This window comes from Bos grunniens, chromosome 3, assembly GCF_055505025.1.
Source record: "Bos grunniens cultivar Pamir isolate PY7600 chromosome 3, Bosgru_T2T1.0, whole genome shotgun sequence".
NCBI classification, from domain to species: Eukaryota; Metazoa; Chordata; class Mammalia; order Artiodactyla; family Bovidae; genus Bos; species Bos grunniens.
Window position 1 is genome coordinate 79,033,398 of NC_141167.1, and position 21,440 is coordinate 79,054,837.

The following is a 21,440-nucleotide window of genomic DNA, read 5'->3' on the forward strand; positions in this document are numbered from 1 at the left end:
ATAGAAATGAAACAAAGTGAGGTGGTAGACATGGATGGCGACATCAAATTTATTGAGAATGTCATATTCAAGGAAGCTGAAATCTTGTTGATTAGAAGGAGCCAGACATATGAAAATCTTGGAGAAGAGTGTTTCAAGCAAAGGAAAATGCTAATGCAAAAAGTTCTATGGCTGGAACTAATTTAGTGTATTTGAAAAACAGTGAGGAAAAGCCACTGTGGCTGAAGCATAATAGATAGAGGGAAGAGTGGCTGGAAAGGCTGGAGAGAATGACAGGGGACAGATGATACAGAAGTGTTGGTCTACTAAGAGGTTTAGATTTAATTCTGATTTTGTGGGAAGCATTAGAAAGCTTTTATGCAGGGAGAGTGTCACAGAACTTAAATTTTAAAAGCTTATTCTGCTTGCTATTAGAGAATAAATGCTAGGAAGAATGAAATCAAAGAAAACCAATTAAGAAGCTATTATCATTTAACTTGAAAAGTTATGGCTTGGACTACAGTGGTAGCAATGACAGTGGAGCTAAGTAGATATTTTGGATAAGTTTTTAGAGATAGATTATATTAGCAGTGGGGAGAAAAAGTGTTGAATTGCAACTAGCCTGGATCCTAATACTATTTGTTGAGGTTGATACAGGTGTGAGGGTGGAAAATCCTCCCATATCAAGAATTCTATTCTGGATATGTTAAGACTGAAATGCCTACTATACTTCTAAGTGAAATGTCACTGAAGTGCTTGGATGTGCAAATCTGGAAGTTTAAGGACTGATTAGAACTAGGAGTTTTGATTCATCAACATATAAATAGCCTTTAAAACATTAGGATTGTATGAGATTACCATGGAAGGGTTCAGCTCTATTCTTTAGCTAAAGTTTCAACTCCAGATTTAGAGCATAGATAGAAAGGAAGCTGGAAAACCCAGAAGTTGAAGAAGGAGGAAGTAATCAACTGTGCCAAATGTTTCTGTGAGGCAATTCTAATAGAAACAAAGAAGTGACCATTGATTGGCATCATGAACAGCATTAATGGCTTTGATAAAAACATTTTCAGTAGATTTGGTGAAAGCTTGATATAGTAGATTAGGGTGGAAATGAATGGGGGAAGTAGAGATAGTGGTTACAGTCATTTCTTTTAAGAAGTGTTGTTAAAGGGAGTAGAAAAATGAGCTGAAAGCTTGGCTATGGATATAGTAAGAAGGGGAAGAGAATTAGTTAAAACAGCATCCCATAGAACATTACCCAGTAATGGAGATGTTCAATAATTACCTTGTCCAGTATGGAAGTCACAAGGAATCTGTGGCTGTTGAGCATTTGAAACTTAATAATTTTGAGCTAGTGCAACTAGTTTTTAGATTTCATTACATTTTCATGTATTTAGTCACATGTGTCGAGTGACTTCTGTATTGCACAGTTCAGTTTGGGAGCATGTGTGTTGCTAATGGGAACATGCCAACTGAGAGGAAGAAATTGATGATATGGTAGTGAAGCAAATTAATTTAATGAAGGAATCAAGTTCTTGAGAAGATGAGAAGGGATAGGATCCAAAGCATTAGGGAGGAATTAATTGTAGCTAGGAGCCAGGGGTACTGTATCCCACAAGGCAAGGCAGAGAATGCTGAAATAGATGAGGGTTGACTGGTAGATTTGGAGGGTCAGAAGAGCTTTTCTGTATGCCTCTATTTTTTCTCTGACTTACAGGGCAGTGTAATCATACAGAGAAATGAGAAGACCAGAGGCAAAAAGAGAAGGTGTAGAATAGTTCTTTTTGAAATAGGGAAAGTGAAATGCTGCCCATTTGACTTTTGTGGTTTTATGATTTTAAGGGAGGACCAGTCAGCATAATTGTGGAAGAGAAAGGGGCAATTTAGTGAATGCCTACTCTAAGCTGGCCCCTATACTAAGTGATGTACATATATTGTTTCTGTTCTTCAAATTAACCATGAAGGCTAAGTTTCCTATTCCTTTCCCTAGGAAAATTGAGTAAAATTGAGGCTCAGAAGATTTAAATAACTCAAAGGTCACAGATGGTAGCGGCTGAATCAGGATTCTAATCCATGTAATTCTGGCTTTAGAAGCTCCTGCTCTTTTTGTTACACCACACTGTCAGAACAAGAAGAGCAACATAGACTTTCATCTGTAACTACACTTTTGCACATTTTTAATTTGAGGAAAGTTAATGCCAATTTCTATAAGAGTCATTTCTTAACTTATGCTTTAGAATAACTTGCAAGAATGTACTTGTGCTGCTATTTCTATGGAGGTAGAAGAAATCTCTTCAGTCAACGTGTTGTTTCACTAGCATTGGTGTTTCACTACACCATTCGTGGGAGAAGGCAATGGCACCCCACTCCAGTCCTCTTGCCTAGAAAATCCCATGGACAGAGGAGAGCCTGGTAGGCTGCAGTCCATGGGGTCGCGAAGAGTCGGACACGACTGAGCGACTTCACTTTCACCTTCATGCATTGGAGAAGGAAATGGCAACCCACTCCAGTGTTCTTGCCTGGAGAATCCCAGGGACGGGGGAGCCTGGTGGGCTGCTGTCTATGGGGTCACACAGAGTCGGACACGACTGAAGCGACTTAGCAGCAGCAGCAGCAGCACACCATTTGTGAGGATGCTCTTTAGAAAAATGTAGAGGATATCAACTTCACACTGCTCTGTCATTGGAGTCCTGAAAGAGGAAGAGAAAGTCCACCAGTAAAAGCAGTTTTGTTTTTTTTTAACGGGCACAGTGGGTATTGTCTCAGTTTCCCACCGGGAGTCTTGGAGCTCATAGAAGGTAATCCTATATGCATCAGATTCTGATAAAAATAAATATTTTGATAAAAAGTTCAACCTTTTCTTAGTTAACATCCCAAATAGATTACTTAAGAATCAGAGAATCTCAGAATTTGAAAAGATCTTATTATTCACTTGATCTCCTCTGCAACATTTAGTTGGTCATCCAGCTTCTTGACCATTTCCAGGAACCAGTGGTTAATCTCTTCACAGAGTAACCTCTTTCTCTTTTAAGTTGATCTAATTGTTATAAAGATCTTTTTACATTGAGCCTCTTTTAACTTCTGAGTTCTGATCTTAGTTCATCTCTTCCAGATCTATTATTTACAGAGATATTGAACAATAGCAGTAGTTTGGGCATCTTTGTAAGGATTTTCCTGATCTTCAGTGGAATATATCTAATGTTTTTTTCCTTAAGTGTTTTCTATGCATTTTTGGTACATAGCTTTTAGTAAGTTAAGGAAGTGTCCTTCTAAGCATAAATAGGGGTTGAATTTTATTAAGTAATTGCAATTCTTTTATTAAAATGATTGTGTGATTTTTCTCCTTTGCTTCATTAATTGAAGAATAACAGTAATAGAATTTCTGATGTTTATTTCCCTCTTGGGATAAACCTAACTTAGTCATGATACATTATTTTTTTAATATACTGTTGGATTTAGCTTACTTAATTCATAAGAGAATTCAGCTTATATGTTACTGTCTTTATCTGGTTGGGGATCAAGATTATTTTTACTTATATGAGGTAGTGCCTCTTTTTTATTTTCTGGCAAAACTCAGTGGTTACTTAAAAGTTTTTCCTCTGGGACTTGGCAGGGCTGAGGAGGCTTTATGAAAGAGAACTTTTATTACCTGTTCAGTTTTTAATGGTCCATTCATATTTTCTGGGTTTTTTTTTTTATATTACGGGATTTTCTGTATTTTCTGAAATGATTTCCCAAAATTTATTCATTTTTGTCTAGTTTCTTAAAATTGTGTTTTTTGTTGTTTTTCTGGTTTTATTATTTATTTTTTTTCCAGGTTTAGTGAGGTAAAATTGATGAATTAAAATTACATATATTTAAAGTGTACAATTTGATGTTTTGATATACATGTACATTGTGAAATGACCACCACAAAAATAGGGAACACTTCACAAATTGCATGTCATTCTTGGACGAGGGCCAAGTTCATCTTCTCTGTGTCATTCTAATTTTAGTATATGTGCTGCCAAAACAAACACCAAAATTGAGTGTTTATTCATTTTATATACATGCATATACTGTTTACTGAGCACGCCAAGCTTAGATGCTTATAATTTTAGGTGTTCAGGATACAAACATAAAACTCAAAAATAAATCCCTGCTCTTATGGAGCTTGAGTTCTGTCAGATTAGACAGGCAATAAACAATATAAATAACATGAGTAATGTGGCGTGTGTCATTAGCTGCTGAAAAGTAAAACAAAGCAGAGAAATGTAAAAATGAAAATGTTGTTTTAGCTAGGATAACAGTAGAAAGGCTTCCTGAGACCTTGGCGTTTGAGTAAAGGCCCACATAAAGTAGACCAGTCATTATTGTGGAAGGAAGGACACTCCAAGCAGAGGGAATAGCAAATACCCCGAGACAGGAGTGTTTCAGATTCTTCAAAGAGTGGTGAGAATGCTGCTATAGCAGGGGAAGAGGAAGCAAGGGGGGGAGGAGGAGGAGGAGATGACGTAAGTGTGGTAAATAACAAGCGGCCACATCACATGGGTCCATGTGAGTTATTGTGGAAGCATTGGTTTTGGTTCAGAGTAAGATGGGACTCTACTGAGGATTTTGAGCAGAATGAAAGCATCTGACTTAAAGCAACAGAATCTCACTTGGGCTCCTACTTTGAGACTAGATGAAGAGGTAGATGCAAGGCTAGCAATAGGGAGACCGCTTAATCAAACCAGAGTGGCTTGAACTGGACTGATAGCATTAGAGACGGTGAGAAGTATTAGGATTCTGCTCAGTTGTAATATATTGTGTACTCGTATGTTGATACATTCATATAGTATTCCCTTTTATGGTTTTTTTAATCAGTTATTGGTAGTTTTCATTTTGTACTTTGTTTAATTACATATTTATTTTTATTTTTTTAACTCCATCAGAGTTTGTCTTGTCACTGGTTCTCAACCTCAGGGCGAGGAACACTTAAGGAGCATTGGAAAGACTTAGAGCCATCCCTCCAGTTTTCGGTTGTCACATGAGTTGGGGAAGGGTATATGTTGGCATTTAGTTTCCTGGGTCCTGGGAGTGCAAAGATCCTGTAGTTTCTGACAGTTGTACACAATGAAGACTCATCCTGTCTAAAATATGTCCCCACTGTGTATAAAACACTGACTCTCTAGCTCACTGATTTTTTTCAAAGAAGTAGTGTTTTGACATTGAGAATTCCATCATTTCCACATTTCTGCTTCCCATCCTTTATTTCTTTCCTTTTTATTTCTTAAGTTGACTTTGTTGTTCTTTTCCTAATTTCTTAGCTCATTTGTAATTATGTTTATCCTCTGATTGATGTATGGTTGACTCTTGAACAACACAGGTTTGAACTGCACATTCTACTTACACATGAAATTTTTTTTCTTTTTTTTCAGTAGTAAATACCACAGTACTACATGATCCATGGTTGGTTGCATCCTCAGATTTTTGACTGAGAGGCAGGCTGGTGTCCCTTCCCCTGCACTGTTCTCCCGTCAGCTGTATTTGAAAATGTAAATTTCCCCTAGGCACTCTCTCACCTATGCCCTACAAATTTTGGTACGTGTTCATTTATATTTCCTTACTATGTGTCATAGTACCAGCACATAGTAAGTATTCAATAGGTATTTGTTAATCAGTTCAAACCCACCCCACCAGCCCACGTTTTTCTTTAGAGGGTAGAATCCATGTTTACTGATGTGTAATGATTTAAGTTGCATCCACTTAGATTTGATTTCATGTTAATATCTGCTCTTCATATTTTAGGTGCAGCAGTTGCAAGGAGTTTACAGTTTACAAGAACAGCATTTCTGGACCTTATGTTCTGATGTTTATGTTGGGACCTTGAAATTAGTAGTAGCGCCTGATGCTGATGCCAGGTGGATTTTAAGCCAAACACATAACATTTTTACTCAGGTATGATATTTTTACTAACCTCTTTTAAGGGTCTAAGAATTTATTGTATCTACTAGTTTTAAAAATATTTACTATTTAACATATTAAATATATATATATATATTCTACACTGTGAGGTACATATAAAAGATTTTTTCAATCACAGAGTTAAATTTGGGAGATCCTTGCTTTAGTGAATACTCTTAATGAAGATAGTCCTGTTTATTCATCATTGAGCTGATTTGAGGTCCTTTATGAAAAAGTAGATTCTCCCTTACTGTATACTCCTTATAAGACATGTTAAATGCTGTTTGAAGCTAGGAATTCTAAGATAGTATTTGGAATAAGAATAATGCCTGGTCAGTCGCTTTAACTTAAAGCAAACTCTCTTAACATTTTTGTCAATAGCAAAGCCACTGCTCCTTCTTTGTGATTTAATAACTTAAGATGCTCTTGAGTTTTTCTTAATTCTTTATATGGAATCATGAATTAGTTAGTTCATGGCTGCAACCAAATTATATGAGGTAATGTTTATGCCATCATGAGTTGACATAGTGACCGATAAACTAAAAGTGATTACTAGGTTACTCTGAACATACTGGGAAAATAAGCACATCATGTCAAGAGTATCTGAGGAGAGAGAGACCACAGATTTTTTTTTTTGGAGGGGGGTCTGGTTTGCTGGAAATATTTGTCAGAAAATGTAGATGTTGACACTGCTGCCAGATTTATCTAACATAAATCTAATGTGGAAACTGATTCCATGCCATAAAAGTCTGTGCTTAAAAACTGACCCAAGCCTCCTGATGTGATGCAGTGGGAAGTATACATGACCTGTGTGGTACTCTTGCCAGAAACGGTTAATGTAAATCCAGTCACTAGTAAACAACCAGACAAACACAGCTTGTGGCCTGTCACCCTGGATTCTTAAAAGGTGTCATGAAAGGAATAAAAGGAATTATAGGGGCTTTTTCTAAATTAGAGGAGACTTCACAATTAAAGTGAAGACTTTAAAGTGGAGAAGGAAATGGCAATCCACTCCAGCACTCTTGCCTGGAAAATCCCATGGATGGAGGAGCCTGATAGGCTACAGTCCATGGGGTCGCAAAGAGTTGGACACGGCTGAGTGACTTCACTTTCACTCACTTTCACAATTAAATGCAGTGTGTGGTGCCTGATTGGACCTTAAACTGGGGAGAAACATCACAAAGGAAACTGCTGGGTAATCAGGAAATTGAAATATAGATACATAATAGTTCACATAATTGTGTAGGTGTTAAACTTCTTGGGTATGATATAGTATTGTGGCTATAGAAGAATACTCATGTTCTTAGGAGATACATGCCAAAGGCTTTAGTGGCAGAGCATCAGGATGTCTAACTTTCCAGTGCTTCAGCAAAAGTGAAAAGGATTACAAATAAATACACATACAGAAAAAAAAGCAAATATGGCAAAATGTTAGTGATTGTTTTATATAAGTGATGGGTAGATAGGTATTTGTTGTGCTATTCTTTTGTCTTAAGTCTTTTCAAAATTTAAAAAATAAAATTTCGGTGGCTCCTCATTACCACCAGGATAAAGCCTAAACTTTCTAGCATGACCCAATTAACTTTTCAGCTTCTCTACTGCTATTATTCACTGCCATGTACTTCATACTCCAGCCTCACTAGACTATCTACTTATCTGTATGAGACAAAAATCCTACTCTAATGTAAAGGTCCAATTCAATTGTTACTTTCTCTCGAAAGCCTTAAAGACCCTTCTAAGCCTCATATACAAATGAGAAATAGAGAGAGGGACAGATGGACAGTTTAAATTCAGGACCTTAGCATAAATTAAATGATCTCTCTTGTCTAATAAAAGAGAGATGTATGGTTATGTGCCTTTGGAATAATTAATGAAATGGTCTTATAACGAAGGCAACAGCAAGACTTACCTACTGCAAAACAATATACTGGTACCATCTATTTACCCTAGACTTTGAAGAACCAAGTCTTTTCTTAGCAGATGCGGTAAGAAATCTATACTATTATGAGTTTCATAATGTACCTTCACAGTAAGTCAGAATCCTTCTCACACCTCCTCCCTTTTTCAGAGGCAAAAAGGAGAGCATGGCTAGCCTTCAGTAGCCTTCAACAACCTTGCTTTCCACTGCCATTTCTAGATCATGATTCTTTCCTTCAGTCTATCGATCTTCTCCTAGTTGTACCATGACCTTCCACCCTCACAGCATGGCCATCTGTCCAGCTCTAGAATGCCTCATGCTGTCCTAAAACTTTGGCACTTAAGTCACAGTTCTCCCTCTGAGAAAGGAGTGTGATTTACAGGTTTAGAGATGCACAAGCAGTGGTGTCTGTGCTAAGAACTGCTGAAGTTGTAATTGAAGTATGTGGAGGGAGGTTCTTCTGGTAACTGTAGAAATCTTGGCTTTGAAAATGGCTGAAATTGAAAGTTTACTCAGCTGCTGCTTTGGTTTTGGAAGCTGTATTTGGGTTTTGAAAATTTTCAGCTCTAAAACATATTTAAGCCTTTTTATCAGCTAAGGTCAAACCAACTTGATTTCATTCCTTGCAAAGACCAAAGACTGTCTTAGGCTTTCAGTGAAAATGGTTCAACACATTTTTCCCAGTGGGGAGAGTGAAGTCACCCTACTCATAACTTTCATTACACACATTTAATAATTGTAAGTTGATGTGTGATAGTTATTTTGGTTCTGAAATATGTGAAATTGAAGGGTTGTTTTTTTTTTTAATTATTTTCCTTTTCTGCTTATGCCCTCATCACACATATTCATTATGCTATGAGTATATCCTAGGGCTTGCAGTAACATTTTCAATTCGTGAATTGAAATTTAAGTTTTTTTACATTTTTAAAATATTTAAACTATATCTTAATCATAGATTTTACTTACCAAAAGTAATAAAACTCAGATTGCTTCATTTTTTAGAAAAAAATAACACTAATGCTTTAAGTAGTTTTCTTGTAGAAAGACTTTAAATACTGGTGGCCTTAGTTCCAAAAGACCAAAAGAAGAATTTTCTCAATACCTGGTGCTTCTATGATATTTTAAAATATTTTTCTTAGAGCTGATCTTAAATTGATTAAAAAAAATTTTTTTTAAGTTCTTGTTAAAATTTGTATGGAGATAACTTTGAGGTTAACATTAAATTTGAGAACTGTAGCTTTTTGTTTTGTTTATAAATCTGTAAGCTTTGTGACTCTTTTTGGAACTGTACATTAAGCATGTCTTTTTATTCTCATTTTCCATAGTTATCATTTAATCATGAATGGTTAAGGCAGCTGGGTTGCTGTCACGAATGTAGAATAACACAAGTGAACTGGTAGAAGTCTCTTATATTTCTTTGGGATTATTAGTTAAGTGATAATCCAGTTTTAAACTACAAGATTTTTGTTGACATTGAAGAAGTCCATTCTCCTCATTGAATGCACTAACTTTTTAAAAATTATGTATTTTTAGGGAATTGATGAACTAGAAAACATTATTTACATTTAGTATCTGAACAGGATGTGGACGTGGGAACTGGATGAGGAAGGCAGTTATCATTTTATGTTTCTCGTTTTGAACTGGCTGACATCATTGGTTAATTTTTTAGACACACTTTTGTTTAGAAATAAAGTTAGAAGAAAAATCTAGAATATGCTTGGGCTCATAACCCTCCTCAGCTCCACAAAGCAGAAAAGACAGTTTAACTTAATGCATGTTATTTACTCTTCAACAGAACCTGTATCTTGATATTTTCCATTTTTTCTTCTCTTCTGGCCTGTTTCTGCCTGTTAAGTCCTAACTCCTCAGCTTCCTGCTTCAGCCTTCTATGCTCTAGTCTCTAGGCTCAAAAGAGAAGTTCACACTGATACCCAGAAGGAAGCTGAAGAGCCTCCTCACTAGCCCAGTTGAGAGGTCCCCAAGATTCAGAACCTCCCACCTCCACCACTCTCCTGCATGCATAATCCCTTCAGTGTTTCTGACAGCAGACATCACCCCACCTTGTTGTGTCTCCTGGGAGGTGAGAGTAGAAAGGAGGAAAAAGCTATCCAGCCTTCCAGGTGGTGAGCTGTTTTTTCCACCCTTTCCTGTTTGTGGGGGGCTGTTAATCTTTTGTAAGTATTGGTTGTTTTTCATTAATCCACAGGGTTTAAGTGCTCATTTGTTGATGGTGGTAGAAATAACAACAGCATCAGCAGCGAGCCTTATTGAGAGCCCCCCGCATGCCAAGCACTGTGATGGGTGCCTAATGTGTTGGTCTATCCTTATAAGACAGGTGGGGTATTAGCCCCAGTTTATAGAAAAAGGAGCCCAGACCCACTTGATTCTTCATGACTTGTAATTTCATCATATTCAGTCACTATTTCATGAATTCTGAGATGATTTTGTTTTCACATGAAAGACTAAGGCAGTTTTTTAAAAATTCATTTTTATGGGGTAAAGATTAATATAATACATTCAGTCAAAAACTAAAGTAGAAAGTTTCTGTAGTTTTTGAGAATTGGTAGAGAAATACAAACAATCAGTAATTTTCTATAGCCATATTCTTGTTTATTTTTCTAAATTTTTATTGCTGATTTATTTTCCTTGCCACAGCAATGAATATTTATGGCAAATATTCTAAGTCTATGACATAATGTTAACAGTTATTTTCTTAGAAGCATAGGTGTTAAAAATAACTGTCTTTCCTATTTTAAAAAGTTTTAACTGATTTTTTTATGGTTTGTACCTGATTCTCAGGATATAAGATACAAGTATTCTATGGTTTTCACTTTTTTGAAGGACAACCCTCAGCAGGCCTCTGAGTGCTAATGTCATCCCTATAGTAGAATATTTAAGGGAACCAAGCACCATTTTGATCTCCTGGAGTATTTGTCATGAGAATAAATGGTATAGGAAACCTAGTTTGTGTTCAGAAAGTAGGTGACATACTATAAGGAGTCTTTGAAAATTTCGCTTTTTCTCTCTACTTTGAAGGAAATTGAGAAAGGAAAATGGGAACCTGGGAGACGTAGAGCTGTGCCCATCCAGCCAGATGGATGAAACACATCACTTTTCCTGTTAGACAGAGCTTTTGTATGAAACAGTGGGCCCTCAGGGGAAAAATACCAGCTTGAGTAATTAACTCATGATTATGCAAAGATCAATTTACCTAGCCTCTTTGTTTTTCTCCCTTTTTTTTTATTGCCTTGGGCTACCTCATTTCTTATTACCGTCTTCACTGTATTTGGGCCAGGATTTAGGAAAGTGGCAGAAATAATAATGGGAGACCAACTTATTTTGTCCATTTAACTTTCATTAACAAGTTTGTTGAAAAGAAATTAAGCCAGTTTATTTGGGCAATAAAGAGTTAGACACGACTTGACCACTGAACAACAACTTGAGGTTAGATATACAAGAAATTTGCAAAAGGGTTTCCTAAGTATAGTTATTTTGGGGCCCATCTGGGTTGAGTAAATCAAATATAATCAATCATAAGTTTTTTATAGCATGTAAAATCTTTCTCATATATTCACACATGATCCTTACAATAGTGCCTGTTACGTAACAAGGGTTATTAAATGTCAAATACTGGGTGAATACACAACAGTTGTGTGAGATAGGTAGGACTGATATTTATCCACAATTCTAAAATTAGAAGCACTGAGATTCTGTTTCAGTTTTTAGCTTAAAGTCATAAGATACTAAGTTCTATCTTTTTTCTGCCACAGACCTCTTTAAGGAGTATGTGCTATTAAATGCATTTTCAGAGAACTTTAACTTTACCACAGCAAGGATTTTTTTTTTTCCTTTTTAATGAGACAAAAAAAAAAAAAGCTAGCGTGTTTTCTGTGCTGGAAAGGCACTGGGGTGTTATCGGGCTTTTTATTTCATTAGAGCAGCTCCTGCCTCTTTGGGCATTTATAGTGTTGGGCAGAGCCCTCCAACTTGAATGCTAGAGGGAAAGAAAGCCATGCTAGAAGCAATGCTTTGAGGAGCCCAGAAATTCCTATGAAAAGGTAGCATTATTTTATCCCCCCACTCTGGATTTTCCTTTCTTTTAAATGTTCTAATTTACTTTTCATTCTGTGTTACTGACAGAGTGCTTATTGTAACTGATTGTATGCTTTAATGTTTTTCAAGTTGTTTATTTGAAAGAAGGAAATTTGTACAATTTCACTTCATCCAACAAATGTTTGTTAATCACTTACTGTGTGGTGGGCACTACTTGAGGTCCTGGGAGTCAGCAGTGAAAAAATAGACAATCTTTTTATTTCAGAGAGAGTCTGTTATCAATGGAGAGTGACAATAAACAGTATCACAGCAAAGAAGTTTTATGATATATTAGAAAGTGATAAGTGTTAAAGATAAGAAGAGCAGAGTAGGGAGACCAGAGGTGCTGAAGCATTTACCATTTCTTGCACCAAGCTTTGTATTTTTTTTTCTTTATGGATGGATAGATGTATAGATAGATGATCTCTATCTCATCACCTCATCTGACATACTATATATACTTGATTGTTTATAATCTCCCTCTCCTTCCTAGTTCCCAATAGCTTATAAACTCCATGAGCACAAGGTATTTTATACCTGTTTTGTTGGCTATTGTATTCCCAGGGGACAGAACAGTACCAGGAATCTAAGAGATGCACAAAACGTATTTATTGGATGAATGAATTGACTGCATTTGATATAGGATGGTCAGGGTAAGCCTCACTGACATATGAGTAGAGATATGACAAGAGAGGGAATATGTCACGTGGCAGGCTTGAGGACCATTGTTCCAGGCAGAAGGGCCAGTTGTGGCTGGAACAGAGTGACCAAAAGGAGAAGAGTACAAAATAAAACAAGAGAGGGAATCAGGGACCAGATCATGGGAGGGCTTTAAAGGCCACTGTAAGGACTCAGACTGAAGGACTAAGGGAGATTAAACTGTTGTTGGGTTTGAGTGATAGTGACAGGACCACAGCTGCTCTGCTGGAAACAGACCAAAGGAGTGCAAAGGTAAAAGGGTGAAAACCAGATCGTAGGCCGTTACAAAATACAGGTAAGAGACGATAGTGACTCAGGCCAGGGGATAGCAGTGGAGGTGCCGTAAAGTGATCAGACTCTGGATTTGCATTATTTTGGAGGTGAGGCAAACAGGTTTTGCAAATAATGGGTTGGGAGTGAGAGAAAGAAAGGCGGTTGCAACATTGAGGGAGGAATTGAGATGGAGAAGATACTTGATCAACAGGTTTGAGGGGAGGAGATAGTGATCAGCTTAGCTGTGTTTCGGTGTCAAGTAGGTGATAGGTAGGTTTCAGCCTACAAAAAGTGTGAGACTGTAGACGGTACTCAAAGTCTGAATATTGGGTAAGACCATCTAGAAGGAAGTACCAAAAAAGAAGGGATCTGAGGATTGAGTCTTCGGGTATTTGAGTGTTTAGTGTTCAAAGACAGGAGGCAGAACCTGCAAAGGAGACTGAGAAAGACTGATAAGTGAGGTAAAGGGCAACCAGTGAGTATTCTGTGGAAGCTAAGAGTGGAAAAAGTGTTTCAGCAGGAGGAACTGATCCCCTGTATAGACTGGTTACTAAGATGAGGACTGAGAATTGAGCACTGGTCTGAGCAATTTAGGGGAAGTGGTTGGCAGCAAAAGTTTGGTTGTAATGGGTTCAAGAGAGAAGAGAGTAAAGGAATTGTAGACAGCAAATATAGAAAAATTGATACAGAAGAGATGGGGGCAATTTTGAGAGCAGTGTCCTTGAATAGCAAGTTTATATCCAAAATTGAAGGGAGGAGTTGGAGTGTCAAGGAATCAATAACTAATAGATGGTTTTACTTATTTCAGTGTTTACAAATCATTCATCATAGGAAGATTTAGATGGCATTAACTTCTGATTTTAATAGCCAACTTGTCAATCACTGTGGTGTTCTCTCTAGGAGAATACAGGTAGATGGGTAACCTCATTTTTCCAAAATTCACATGGGCAAGGCATGTAATTAGCACAGCTTTCTTTTGTAGAGCTATATGGAGAACCTTTTTGTTTGTTTTTGTAACTTATTAATATACTTGTTTCTAAAATAAAATTATTGGCACTTTATGATAAAAAATGGAGAATTCTTTCCCAAAGACAGAAGAGAAAAATAATTCTTCCCTTTTTCAAAAAGAAAGAAAAAAAATGTTTCCTACTACTTTTCAGAAATATGTAGTCTGTTATAATTTGTTTAATTTTCTCTTTTTTTTTTTTTTAACTTTTCAGGCCGGAGTGAGACAGCTTTATGTACAGATTGACTTTGCGGCCATGTAATGAGTGAAAAGAAACCATGCTTTTTGGGGGGACCTAATTTTTCTGGTACTGTACAATCCTAAACATTGTACCTAGCTTTCTAAAAAGAGAAATCGTCACTACACCTCCCCAGCGCCAAGTAGACCAGGCAGAGTCCACCGTTCGTGCTCTGCCAGGAGTTTACAGCTAAGGGGTCAGAAGTAAGAGGATCTCTCCTGGACTTCTGGTCTTGTCTTTGTGCTCTTCTCACCAAACCATTTTGATTTCTGAGGTTTCTAGTTTTGTTCCAGGGTATTGTTTTCTCGGTATTGTTGTTTCCTTTTTTTTTTTTTTTCATTTCAAATGCCCTCACTCCCACCCCTCATCCTAGCCAGTAAGAAATTCAGACTGTGGGTCTCTAATCATCTGGAATGTCTTCACTGAAGCTGCTGGAAACCACTGCTTTCATTCCCACAAAACCAGTGTTATTTTAAAAAAGAAAAAAAAAAATAAGAAATGGAAATCTGTTTTATATGTAATGTCACAGTTGTTGACGTTTTTCAATATAATCATATGTTTGTGAAATTGTTTGTACCTTGCAAACTTATGAACCAAACCATATTGGGTTTTCAAAGTGCCTTTGTATCAGAAAATGTATTTGCCAGCATAGAAATGTTCCATCAAAGGTCATGTATATGTTTTTTTTTTTTTTTAATGGGTATTCTGTACAAAATAAGACTCTTGTTAGTAACATATACAGATGTCTTTTTGTGTACTTCAAGCATAGATTTAGATACAGAAAAATTTGCCTTTTATTGCTCTCTCATCAAAAAATAAAAGGTGTTATTTTGCTTTTTAAATCAAATTTGGTTATTATATTAAATTATTTTATGGACTGTTTTCAGAACTTTGCAGATGCTTCTGTTATACAGACAGGTGTTTTGAATTATCACATTTGCTAAATTTCAAATTTCTAAAAAGCTACTGTGTCTATGATAAACTTTCCTGTATTTCTTTGCTGTTTTTAAAGATTCTCTTAGTGAAAGGGAAAAGCATGTAGAGTGAAAGCAGAAAAGGTTGTGACAATGTTGATTTGCTTTTTTGTTCTTCAAATGCCAAGTCCTGTAATTTGTTTTCCTATGCAAGCATTGCAAAAATACAGTTGCTTTCAGGAATCCTAAAGTGGCATTTTACTGAGTTTGAAGTATTGAAGGTATGGAGTAAATGTGGTAATATAGAACTCCTAACACAAGTATCTTGGAAGTTCATAAATAAGTTGATTTCTAGGTTCTTGTTTATTTGAAAAATAAAATTGCAATTTGAGATAAGTGCTTGAACACTCTACTTAAATATTTCTGTGTTTTACGAAGAAATTGATCTGCATAGATATTTTCCCACTGTACTTCATTTTCTCATAATGTACATTCCCCTTTAACTGAAAGGGAAAAATTTTTTAATATTTTAATTTTTTGGAGGGGGAACCCTGCAGGATGGAAATGAATGTTTAGAGTGAAGATAAGTAATAAGCACTTTTTCACTGATGTGGCAGAAATCACTGTTGGTTTTGTCTTAAGTTTCAGAGTACCTATTGCCCTACTTCTGACCTACAATTTATGAAATACACTGTAAACTACAGACTACTTGCTTCATGCTTTTCTAAACCACTGCAGATTGCCATGAACTATCAATAGTCTCCTTTTTCTGCAGATTGCGTAGTATTTTCAAAGTATTTTTACATACTGCCAGGCAGTTCTGAAGCTTAAAATTCCTGTCAACAGAATGCTTTTAACTAAACAGTTGTTAAGATGTTTCAAGAGGGAAATATAAAAGGAAATGTGCTGATAACGGTACTGCTTTTTCACTGTAAGTATAAGGAGTCACTTGGAAGTTTGCATCCATTGCCAAGCCTGAGACATTCTTTAGGTTTTGGCATATTGTGGAGAGTGACGGGTTTGTATCAAGGGAGGGACTTTGATGTGTGCCTTTAAAAACTAATTATGTGAAACTGTACTGCTACTTAGCATACAGAGGTAATATTTGCATTGGCCTATAAAATTTACCAGCGCACACTGAAGATCCACGTCTGCCCTTCACTGAGTCCTCCGTTCCAAGTGAAGTTTTCTGTCAAAATATGCATCACTTTAACTTTTACACTCTCAGTACACAAGTGCGTGAGTGTGGTTTTTAGGACATTTGACCAAGATGAAACTCTTTATTTTGCACCTGTTATAAGAGATCTCCAATTCATATCATTTAGCAGATTGGCATTAACATTTATGATTTAATTAAATGTTCTTAAACCTGTGTGTACAACAGGAAAACAAATTTTTTTTTCTTACTCTTAGGAAATACTTTTGTCTTCTCAGTTTTCTTGGCATAGATGTATTGCTAAAGTAGATAATTTCACTGAGAAATACTACTTGACTATTCTTATAAAATATATTTAGAATGTCCCTATTGGAGATTCTAATGTTGGGCTAATTTGGGGGGGGAAATCTGAGATACAATTTTGCTAATATTTTAAGAACCAAAATATACTCTGGAGAACAAATTTGTATTGTTTAGGGAATGTTTACCTTGCCAAGTAAACTTCCCCAAATAGAAATATACCTAAACTAGTTTTGTGTTTTTGCATCTAAGAATACATTGATCGAGATGAAGGGCTCACCCTATTCACAGCTCCTTTCTTTTGCGGGCTCCTCATGTGCTCTGTTGAATGACAGTGTCTAGCTTATCTGTAGCTCAGTGTTCCTCATATCCCCACAGCCTCTTCCGCAGAGACACGAGGAAGTGGAAACAGATGGAACTGGCATTTCCCGTATACCTGGAATGCTCCAGCATTCTTCAAAGCCTGTTTGTGTACACCAGTAGCCAAAATACTGTGACTTTTGTGCACCTTTGTTAAACAGCCAAATCACTGACTCCAGATGCAGTTGATCAGAGTTCTATAATTTTTTTAACCTCCTACAGAATAATCAATTTAATAGATATTATTAATATGGTAGCATCCTCTTACATAATTCTGGGGCTTAAGAATAAAAATAATTCATCGCTGAACATAGAATTTTAGAATTTTACATCCAAGGAGACTGTCCGTAGAAGCAGTCTTGTTCTACCTCTCATTTTACAGATGAGAAAACTGAAGCCCAGAAATGCTGTCATTTGCTCCAGGTCACAGAGATAATTATAGTGGCAAAGTCAAGACCAGAATCCAGGTTTTCTGACTCCAAGTCAAGAGTTCTTTCTACTCTTCTGTGCTGTGTCTCCAGTGTAATAATATTTGCCTTCATGTAAATGTGATGAAGAAGCATTTTTAAATAAAAGACATCTGACCTCCATTTTTGGTACATTAAGGCACTTTATAAATGGAGTTTTACTGTCTTATTTTTCATAGCAAATTATGAGGTTTAGAATATTATTTCCATAGTATTCTGTATGAAAGATATAATTAATTTTTTACTCTTTTTTACTTTTCTACTCTTGTGTAACCAGTTCCTGATTTTTTTTTTTTTAAATAGTGACATCTCTCCATTGGATACTTTTAACTTGTGAGTAAATTTTTCTGTTTATTGCTCAAAACTAAATCCAATTTAAGGCCTGCTTAGTTTATTTTGTTTATGTTCTGTGAATTGATGCTTTTTAGAAACCAGGCTAATTCACAGGTCATATCATTTCATTCTTATATTACTTTAAATTTTCAGCCACTGGAGGGATCTTGAATTCTTAACATTATTCTCAGAGCCACACAAAATTGGGCATTAAATGTTGTATAGAACAAAACAAAAATTTTAACAGGGTAGAATTTTGAAGTCTTACAGAGAATCCCAAATGCTAAATTGCAACGTTCAACTCTTCATTAAAAGCATTACCTTGAGAAAGTTAAACTTTGTTTTTCTTTTTGTCACTGTCTTCAAAACAAATTATTTTTCAATTCACAAGAACTTTGGCAAAAAAAAGGAAATGATTTTATTCGTCGAAGAACATTCAATGTAAGTTTTATTCAGAGAAGATTGTTTGAAGACATGATCCCCCAAAAGTCTTCATGATCTAGATCTCTACCACAGAATCAAGACAATGAAAAATTATGGCAAAAAAGTATTTGCAGATAAGCGTAGTTTTATTTACTATAAATCAATGTGTCTTTGATGAGGGTATCTTTGGTTTATGTTTCACCATTTCCTAACTACAGATTATACAGAAAGAACACCCTTTTGTTAAGTATTTATGTATCAGGCTCTCTGTATGGCCTCTTTCATGTTATCACATGTAAAACCCTTATATTTTCATTAAAAAAAATGTTGCATGATTTTGATTGATAGATCTTTTTCAAATGTATTTTATTTTCTGATTCTCCTAATATGCTTATGAGGAAGAAATTCATAACTCCATTTTACAGATGAGGAGGCTGTTTTGAGAGAATATAAATGAACTGACTGGGGAATGGCCAGTAGTAGAGTACTGATTCTAGATCGAGTACTTTTTAGTGACAACTACTCTGTTTTTTGTATGTCATTCTATAGTGATTTAAAGATCCAGGAAGTTATATCAGACTTAAATACACTCTCCCATACAATTATGAGGCTTCCCAGCTGGCTCAGTGGTAAAAAATCCGCCTGCCAAGCAGGAGATGCAGGTTTGATTCCTGGGGAAGGAAATGGCAACCCACTCCAGCATTTTTGCTGGGAAATCTCACAGTCCATGGGGCCGCAAAGAGTTGGACACGACTGAGTGACTAAGCACAGCACAAAGCGTTTGTTTAGACTCATTCCTTCTTTGGATCCTCTCCTACGCTTACTACCTTTGCCATTTAACTTAAACTCTGCAGACTAAAATGAATAATCAGAGGTCCTTTAAGCACTTTTGAGACTATTTTTTTGAAAAATGTAAAATGTTTTCTTGATACAGAGTTAACTGCTTAAAAGGGACTGACTCAAGTGTCAGTGCCAGTGTGAGTGAAGAGGAACACCTCCTGGCCAAGAGACATTAAATTAATTGGTAGGAAGTTGTCTTCTAAGAAGTACAGATGATTTTGCACTGCATGAGAGGGATGTGTACAATTTGATTTACATTACATTTTATAGACTTTATAGCTCTTCAAAAGGAAGAAATATATTTCATAATTAGTATTAATCTATGCTTAAACTTAATATTTAACTGTGAACTCTTCCCATGGCTTTGAAAATTTTAATATTTGTAACTTTGATCATGGTGGAAAGTCTGTAAAAAAAAGAATGTCTTTGTCTCATACATCCTATTATCACCAAATTTAGCATGAATTTACACTTACATGTTCAGTTAAATGTTTGGTTAACCAGTGAGTAACTATTGTAGGCAGCAGTGGATACACAAGTAAGGTAAAACCAGTAATTTACTGTTTATTACAGAAGACATCTTAACTTTTCTTTGGCATTTTTGCACAGATAAGTGACTTTATATTCACTATGGCATTTTTTTTTTTTTTTAAAGTCACCCTGTAAGCTACTCCTTCATTTTAATACAGGAACAGTGGGAATACAGAGATGTTTTCCATTTTGCAAGCTGTGTTAGGACAGCAATTTGGTAGAACTGGGACAGTGGAACCTGGATCACCTGAGTTTGTATTTTGTGTATTTTGAATGAGAAACCACAGTCTCTCTTTTTATAGGAAATTGCCATATTCCTATTATCCAACACTTTAAGGGCCTGTGTATAATTTATCCCAGATGCATTTTCATCCAAAACTCTTTCAAATATCTATCTTCAAAGTGCTTCTATAAAAGCAACACTACATGTATTCATGAACTGATTTAAATATTCCTACGGTAGTTTATATCTTCTTTTGCCCCTCTAAATACTAAATTTTAGTAGAGCTTCTGTTTCTTATTTTGTCTCTTTTCATTACTGCTGCCAATGTAAAACTTCTCTTAAAAATCTTTGTTTTGAATGTATATGAATTTTATGTATCATATGTCAGTTAGACTCAGTATTCTGTTTTGAACTAAACATATCCTGTCAAGAGCTTGTTGTGTAGTCTCATCGCTTCCTCTAACAGCAAGAAATTTAGTGATATATCTGCCCAAGTGATATTTTGCCCCAACATTTGTGAGTCTGATCAACAAACAGAATGAGTCTTCTATATCAGAAATACTGTGAATGAAAAGCTGCCAAATCCCTTCTTGGTATATTTTAAATACCCCTACAACACTTTACCTCCCTGTCTTTAATGGTTTAAACATATGGCCAAGTTTGATTTGGGTTTGATTCCTTTGGTGAAGAGTACATCATCAAAACATTTCTAAATAAACATTTGAGCCCAAGGCTAGGTTGGAATGTCAAAGACTATATTGTAATCTGGTTTGAATATACTAGAGTGAGCAATTTTGATTTGCCTAAGAACAACAAATTCCAAATGTGTATTTCACTTTTTTCTACTTGAAGACATTCATGTATTTTGTTTAACCTCAGATATATTTAAAAAGAATAATAAATGATTGTTATCAAAATTCTTCCAATAAAATTTCTGTTAAAAAGTCTTTACCTGGATTGTCTATTCATTTGATGAAGTTCCAATACTTTGGCCACCTGATGTGGAGTTGCCTCATTGGAAAAGACCCTGATGCTGGAAAAGATTGAGGGCAGGAGGAGAAGGGGGCAACAGAGGATGACATGGTTGCTTGGCATCATCAACTCAATGGACATGAGTTTGAGCAAATTCTGAGAGATGAAGGACAGGGAAGCCTGGTGTGCTGCAGTCCAAGGGGTTGCAAAGAGTTGGACACAACTGAGTGAGTGAACAACAACAACAGCCTGCGTTGTCTATTAGTTTGATGAACTGAAAAGACCACTGTGAATTTAAGTTACCGGAACAGATTCTGGAGGGCTTAGGGAATGTAAGGGAAAGAATGATTCTCAGGGCCCGGGGACAGCAAAACTGATCAGGAGAGAGGAGCTAGCAGGAGACTTGGAAATGTCTCGACACTGAAGATCCTCACTGTAAATCCTCCTACTCATTATTTTACCTCATAAACAATTCTCAAAGTATCTCCAGATATTGAACCTCAAATTATTTTCTCACCTTGTTCTCTATCATCTCAGCGTACAGGAAATGAAGACCAAAAACATCTGACCATTATCCTTCCAAATTTTTCCCTCTAATCAGAAGAAATTCTTTTTTAAACTAACTTCGCAAAACCCCAGATCCCACTCATCCCATCTTCTCAAACATACTCTTATCCAAGCAGTCTCTTCCTTACCATCAATCTATGCTATACAGTGAGGGCTTTATCCTCAGTGTGTGTGTTGTCAAGTATCTCATGTGTCTATATGCACTTCTGCTTGCTCTCTAACCA

General features: G+C 36.1%; 1 protein-coding gene and 1 non-coding gene across 3 annotated transcripts in view; one reads left to right on the forward strand and one right to left on the reverse strand.

Annotated features, from left to right (window-relative positions):
• The window catches only part of SLC30A7 (solute carrier family 30 member 7), a 100,431-nt gene extending 79,807 nt beyond the window's left edge, over positions 1-20,624 (forward strand). The window contains exons 10-11 of one of the 2 annotated variants that reach the window (XR_015160577.1): positions 5,749-5,898; positions 14,107-14,977. Coding sequence is in view for 1 of the 2 variants with exons in the window: in XM_086391480.1 (XP_086247606.1) it covers positions 5,749-5,898; positions 14,107-14,154 (198 nt within the window). In the remaining variant the exon portion in view is untranslated. Of the gene's footprint in view, positions 1-5,748; positions 5,899-14,106 lie in introns of both variants that reach the window. The other variant, XM_086391480.1, reaches the window with a different exon arrangement.
• On the reverse strand, positions 3,893-3,998 carry LOC147375906 (U6 spliceosomal RNA). Its single transcript, XR_015161790.1, has one exon. It is a non-coding gene; the product is annotated as a U6 spliceosomal RNA (small nuclear RNA).
• Positions 20,625-21,440: the final 816 nt, after the last annotated feature.